The 7,174-nt window shown below is 50.5% G+C and overlaps 1 protein-coding gene across 3 annotated transcripts in view; it reads left to right on the forward strand.

Annotated features, from left to right (window-relative positions):
* The window catches only part of C2CD3 (C2 domain containing 3 centriole elongation regulator), a 135,604-nt gene extending 129,347 nt beyond the window's left edge, over positions 1 to 6,257 (forward strand). For 2 of the 3 annotated variants that reach the window (XM_045555490.1, XM_045555489.1), the window contains one exon: positions 5,463 to 5,556. In XM_045555490.1, the coding sequence (XP_045411446.1) occupies positions 5,463 to 5,473 (11 nt within the window). In that variant the 3' untranslated portion in view covers positions 5,474 to 5,556. Of the gene's footprint in view, positions 1 to 5,462 lie in introns of all 3 variants that reach the window. The other variant, XM_045555487.1, reaches the window with a different exon arrangement.
* Positions 6,258 to 7,174: the final 917 nt, after the last annotated feature.

Consider the following 7,174-nt stretch of genomic DNA (forward strand, 5'->3'; position numbering starts at 1 on the left):
CCTGAGGGAACTTCCTGATCCTGGGGTTCTCTCTTCTCAGCCTATGGGCCAGACCTGAAAGAGTTTCTGGTAAAGGCCACACAAAGCTTTTAAAAGATGAGCGACCTGGCCAAGTATGTACAGAAGTCAGGGGTAACAGCCAGAACTGACTGGGGCCCACTCTGTCCCAGATTGCAAGTTGGCAAGTACCTCACAGGAAAGGGCCCACAGGCCTGCGGGGCAGGTGCTAGGCTCAGGTTGCCCGAGCTGCTCTGAGGCCAGAGTCCAGAAGGAGCCCGGAACTCGTAAGAGTATGACTTTAACCCTTACCTCTCAAGGATCTGGACTTTTGAGCCCTCTTACTGGCAGGGCAGGGGTTCAAAAGGTTGAGGAGTCTTGCCCTAGTCAGGGCCCTTCATTATATAGACTGAGGCCTGGGGTGAGGAAGTGATGACAGGCCCTGTGGAATGGGCCTGTCAGGGAAGGCTTCTCGAAGGAAGGGTTGGGTGGCATGGGGTGGGGATGAGACATGGAGGGAGCATTTAGTAGTGGGAACTACGTGACTAGAGCTCTGACATGGGAATGGAGAAAGAGCTCAGAGCAGGAGATCAGCCGTGCATGCAGCTGGGCTGCGTGAGTCTGATTTAGGATTTGCCTCTCAGGGCTGGGCCTCTGGTCTAAGTGTCTTGTCCTCACTTCCCCCGACTCCTAGCTGTGGCTGCTGAGTTTGCTGCTCTCTTCAGTACCAAGGAAGTCCTAATCCAGGCCAGACTCTGGGAGCCACCCCAGAGGAAGGCAGCCAGCCAAGTGGGTGAAAGTTGAGCAAGGCAGGCAGCTACACGGAGCCCTCACTCAGTGTCTGAAACAGCAAGGCCACCTAGCCAGCCAGAACCAGGAGACTGTTTACTTTCAGTTTTCAGCTCCTGAGTCAGTGTTTATGTCACTTAAGGGAGTGTCTCTGGGAAAGAACAAAACTTTAGCCCTAATCCCAGGCCAGAGGCTCACTGGGAGGAGAAGGGAAGGGCAATGGAGTGGGGAGAGCTGGCCTGGCCTGGCCTTGGGGAGGTGCTGTACCCCAGGTCTACTCAGGACCTTTGAGGCCTAACCCCTGCCTGGAGTGGGGTCTGAGGAAAGGAAGGTTCATTTTGCTCTGGAGTCTGCAGCCGGTGTCGGCTCTAGCTCCAGCAGAGCCTCTCTGTTTTTCAAGATGTTGGACCTCGCCAGAGCCTTGATCATATCTGAATTGTATTTGAACTTCACAATAGACCTGGTTAAGCAGTGAAGCTAAGACCCAGAGAGGTACAGAGAAAGAAAGTGTCTGGGTCTTGAGTGAGTGGGACAGTTGGGCTGGGCCACAAACCAGTGTCCCTTTCACTCCACCCCACTGCCTCTCCTCTGAGAAAGTCCCTGGGATACCTTGAAGCAGGGGTAAGTAGTGGCACCTGCACTAGCACTCCCTGGAAGCATGGCCTGTTCAGGGGGGTCCATCTAGGGCCTAGAGTAGAGAGAACCTAGAACGCAGTGGCTGAGATCTGAAACCAAAGAAGAGGGTGAGGCCCTCCTGAGAGAGCTTTTAGAAAAGAGGCTACATCACAGGGACCTGGCTAAAGAAGGAGCCAAGTGCTGGGATAAGTCCATGCTTTATAGAGCACCTCCTCTTGCATTATCTGCTCTTCCTAAGCCCTGTTTCCAGGTGCAGAAACCAAGGCCCTGAAAGAAAGTGGCTTACTCAAAGCCACTTGGCCAAGAAGGGGTAGAGCTAGGACTAGAACCAACTCCCTATGCAGGGTTAGCTACTTGCCCCAGGAAGCCCCACATTTTCCTTCCACCACCACTTCTTACTCCTTCCTGTGCTCTATTTTCTTCCCAGCAAAGTCCCATCTTTGGCATTAAAGGCTCGTTTAAGACATATCTATTACTAGAGAGGCCTGTCATGTTCATGGCCTGAGTGTCCAGTTACCAGAAAACAGCAAGTCCCCATACATGGACAGGGGAAGATTTAATGGGGCAGCCTGAGAGAGCTCTGCCCTGATGCCACTCTTGACACCCAGACTACAGGAAAGCCAGTTCTGTCCTTCAGACCAGGACACTGGTCAAAAACCCCCATCCCTGTTCACTGGTAAGGCCCTTACAGATCAGCTCCCTGAGTGAGGTCTAAGAGGAATAAGGTCAAATTCCCCCTAGACATCCTGGAACTTCACTCAGCAAGTGTCAGCTCCTCTTTCTAGGTCTGTCTTCTGCTGCTCTCCATACCTGCAGTTCAGCCCGGCCCATTCCTACTACTTTCCCAGCAAAGAAATTCATTCTTCACACCTTTGCTCAAGCTGAGTCTCTACCTGGCATGCCCTCTCTCATCTTAAGTTCACACTCCACCCTCATGTTTTTCAAGTCCCTCATCTTCAAAGTACCCTTCCAGGGACTTCACCCCATGTATGACACCCACTGTCTAGACTCCACGGTACCGACAGCCCCTCTACCTCTGACGATCCTGCTTCCATGTGGGCTCTTCCTGTCTCCCCAGGAGGGTTGATAGCTCCTGCAAAGCACATGCTATGCTGACAGCCTTCTTGTGCCCTCTGGCTTCTAGCCAGGCACATGGGAGTATTGAGAGGAACACTTTGTACATGGAGGTTATCACTGCTGTGGGAAGTTTCACCTCTGGCCAGCCCCTCCAGGGTTGCGTGTTTTAGGGTAGCAATCCTGACAAAGAATCTTTACTGGTAGTCAAAATGTTTTTTAAACCCTTTTGAGGTCAACAAAAGCCAAATGTTGCTGAGTGTGTGTTCTCTGTCCGTCCTCACCCCAACCCTGCCCTGCACACAGAGCCAAGCCCTGTCTGTCCTGGTCCCTGGGCCTGGGCCATGCAGATAAGGCCCCCTAGGTCACTGGGTCTGGGTGTAGGTGCTGGAAGGTTGGCAGAACCAGCCACATTTTATCCAGCTCCAGGGCAGATATGGGCCCTGCCAGCAGGTATAGGCCTGTGCTCATGCTGTTCCCTCTGATGGATGTCCTCACCCCACCCCCCAGCTCTGTTGAAACCCTGTCCATCTCAGATACCACCTCTGTGTGAAGCCTCCAGTACTTTCTTAGCTGTTACTAACTGCCCCTTTCTCCAGTACTCCCAAGCTCTAAGCCTCATCTCTATGATTGTTGAGTAGGTCGGTGTCTGTCTCCTCTCTGGTTGAGCAGCCCAGTTGCTTCTCTGCCTTTTGGCTAAGATCAAGTGTAGCTGAGCAGCCCTGTGACAACAGAAAGCATCTGCCTATCATCTGTAAGAGCTGATCAGGTCGAATAGATCTTAGGCTCCTGAAAGTTTTGATGAATCACCAAGGGAGGTCTTTTTATGGTCATTTCATGGACTGAGGCAGTTGGCCCTTCCAGCCGTGGAGAGCAAGACCCATCTAAGTCTCTCTAAAACTGAGAATGCTTGTCTTCTGGGAGATGGGGAAACAAAGGCCTGGGTTTAGGATTTGAGATAGAGGACCATACTCACAGGCCTGTTTTCCAATCTGGCTTATAAAACATCTCTGTAATCCCCTTTCACTGTAGCAGAGAAAGAAATCGAAAGCAAGAGATAGCTGATGACCCAGAAAATTCATCTGCAGTACAGATGGGACTGGAATGGGACTTGTATCACCTCTAAATCCCAAATCGCTCAAGAAACAGTCATCTTGGATTTTGGGAGTAGAGAAGGCCATACACAAGCTGAAAATGCTGCAAAGACTCTCAGAGGGTTTGCCCTAACTAAAGGCCTGGCACATGGTAGGCCAACAACCGCTTGTTCTGAGATGAATGAATGAGAAGTTTGTTGCAAGAGTCTCCTGCCCACCCAATTTTAGTCTCTGGTCACCATGGCCTGGTCCCACTCACACTGGTCTAGCAGTTACCAAGCTCCTGTCTTGGACGTGGCCCAGCCGAGGTCACAAGCATCTGACCCAGCCCATGCCCTACACAGGAACACTCTTCCTGGAGGGGGAGAGCAACAGGCAGAGGCTGGCCCACTGGCCTCTCCTAGCCTGAGGCTTTATGGGGTGCAAGTGCTTCCCATATTTTGGAAGAAAGAACTGCAAACACCAGCAAGAAGTAGGTTTCCTTCTTCCCTTTTAACCTAGGCCTCCTAGAAGACAGGGAGATGTTATCTTCCAGTCTCTGTTACGCAGCCCAGGAAAGCCTGCCTGTGGGCTGACAGTGCTGAGAGCTTATATACACTGCCTTGGCATTTAGAATTCTAGATTGGCAGGGACCCTCAAGATTGCCCATCCACTCTGCTGTTTCACGGGTGGGAAACTGACACCCAAACAGCAGAGCAAGAATACACGATCCTCACTCCCCTCCTCTCATTCTGACTGCATTCTAATTCTTTGGGTAGATCTCTCTGTCTCCCAGAGCTTAACTCTGAGCTCTGAAGGTCAGGAATAGAGTTCTGTTAACTTCTGTGTCCCTCTCACAGTAGACATTAAAAAGGTTAAAGAAGATGTTACTGATCCCAGAAGCAACTCTAGCTGGGCCTCAGTTTCTCATTAGCAGAATTGGAGAGGGAAGGGAGATAGTCCCAATCTCTAGGGTCCTCACCAAGGTGATTCTTAGTGCCCAGGGAGTAGTAGTACAGTGTGATCTTAGCGCTCCATCAGCTTGTGACGATCTCAGCTCCTAAGATTTGGGGACAGTGAAGAAATACTTATCCATAGGGTAGGCTGCATGCTATGAAGTCAGCCAGGTTTGCCTGTGGTAGCTAATCCCGTCTCCTTTCAGAACTACTTCTTCCCCTACCAGTCCTCCTTCCCTTGCCCAGGGCCTTGCTCTCAGCCAGCTGCCTGGGGTGGCTTTCCTGTACAGCTTTAAACTCCTTCAGTGCAGGAACCTTGACAGAGTAAGAGGGGGAAAAATGTTTAATGAGCAGATGAGTGAGTAGCGGGGTCCAGAGGACCATGATGCCGTAACCCAAAGGCAAGCACCTTAAAGGTGGAATTAATGGTGCCCTGTCAGCCCAAGACAGGGAGATGTTTGGTAGCAGGGCAGTGGGTATGTGCTTCATGTCACCTGGCAGTTCCAGAAACTCCAAAGGGCCAAACAGAGAGTACATTATTCACCGACATCTTCTCGCTAGGAATTAGATGTATTCCTAAGGTCACACATGGGATAGTAACAGCTCAGAGAAAGGATGAGGCTTCAAACCTGTCCTGGAGGTGACAGCCCCCTCCTTCTCCAGAGGCACAGAAAAATTCAGATCTGGGGTTCACATCTCAGCTCTGCTACTTGGAGCTGTGAGCTTGGTTTATTCCATACCAATTGTAGTTTCCTCATCCATCCATGCCCACCTTATGTGGTTGAGGTAAGGGTTAAACAAGATAAGGTATGTGACATGTAAACCAGTCAGCTCTACCTAAATATTAACCAAAGGACCAAAAGATGAGAGGAACCAAAGTCATCCATTGGTGGTGCCATATCCTCAGTGCTAACCTGACTGACTTCTTCCTCTCCAGGACAAGAGTGAAACCACCAGGGGAGCCCTCTCCCGAAGGCCTTGTCGCCCCAGACCTAATTCACTCCCTCCCACCCTGCCTGAGGAAGAAACTCGTAGGATTGCACGGATATTTTCTTCCCGGTACTCCCAGAAAGACTGATGCAGCCTGAGGGACTGAGGGAAAGAACAACCTGCCCACCCTCCCTCAGCCTTGCCCAGCCTGCAGGAGGTGCCAGGTCTGGCCCCCTGAAACCACCACCAGCTAGTCCATGGGCGCCTTGAGAAACCCAGACAGCCCAGACTAAAGGAGTGTCCCAAACCAGCCCAGTGTCCACTTGCCAGGACTTCAGCTTCTTTCTTCTATGGTGACACAAAGGCTAAAAACAAAATGGATTCCAGTGCCGAAGTGGCCCACCCATCTTTTAACCAAGGGACCAAAGTAGACAACTTGCAGTGGAGAAACTCCTCCCAGTGTCCTTGACACAGCTGACTGCTGACATGAGCCCACCCTCTGCCAGAATATGATGGGCCATTTTTGCCTTACAGGTTGGGGAGGGGGAGGGTGTAGATTGTGTTCATAGCCGAGGAAATCCTAGGGCCATCTCCAGTTCATTTGTGTGGGAATAAGGGTATTTTATAGATATAAATTATTTTTATGCTGTATCAAATTAATAGGAGAGAGGGGAGAAGTCATCTCCTTCAAACTTTTAATCTGATTGTCTGAAATTCTAACCATGCTTTTAACTTATTATTTTTACCCAGCTCCCAAGGTCGTTCCTGCCTATGTGTGAATAAAATCATATTGGTGTTTGTATTCCTTGCACAAGTGTTTGCTGGGTTGGCCCTTAGAGTGGGGATGCTAGGAATTCGTTAGCACTCTAACTGCCAGAGAGCAAGTTTGACAACCATACAATCCCTTAGAGAAGCTTGTCTGGAACAGGAAACCAGGGTCACCATGAGCTTCTGAGCTCCTCCAAAGATCAGGTTGGTCCAGGTTACAGTGACACCCAGTATTTCCTTTGGTGGTGCTTGAAATCTATCAGCAAAGTGGGGGAGTCTCCTGGAACAGTCCCCTCAGAATCCACCTTGTCTCTGGGATGGGAAACTCCAGCCTAGACTGTCAGACCACAAACAACAGAGCAGCTACCCTAGGCAAGGCCCTGCGAAGAGGATGAGAAAGGGGCACAGATGCATAGAGTACACAGTGTGGCTGGGCGACAGGGTTGGAAAGGAACTAAGGTGGAAAGTCCTGCTGTTCACCACAAGTGCTTGTCATTTCAGTCCTCAAAACAGCTTCGTAACTAGATATTATGATGCCCCTTTTATAGTTAAACTGAAGCTCAACAAAGTTTAGTGTTTTGCTTCTGTTTATGTGGTTAGGAAGTGGATCACCACACAAGACATCCCCAGAGATGTCGCAAGGCTGCTGCACTTGGTGATCAAAACAAGGTAAGTGCTGAATGTGGGGAAAGACCGCGTAGGTGGAGCAGTCAGGGGAGGCTTCCTAGAAGAGACGGGGTGAGCCCAGAGAAAGGCCAAGCCATGGAAAGCTGCAGAGAGAGAGTCAGGAGGGCGCACTGAGCCACAATCAACTGGAGATAAAGAAGAGACTAGTCTGGCTCTGTCTGAGCTCCTGCAGCCTCATCCGTAAAACATAACCCCAGCTTCACAGGGTTGTGATGAAGATCAAATGAGATGACATTTGTGAAAGTGCTTCGCCTACACTTGGCA

Source organism: Lemur catta, chromosome 7 (genome assembly GCF_020740605.2).
Source record: "Lemur catta isolate mLemCat1 chromosome 7, mLemCat1.pri, whole genome shotgun sequence".
Classification (NCBI taxonomy): Eukaryota; Metazoa; Chordata; class Mammalia; order Primates; family Lemuridae; genus Lemur; species Lemur catta.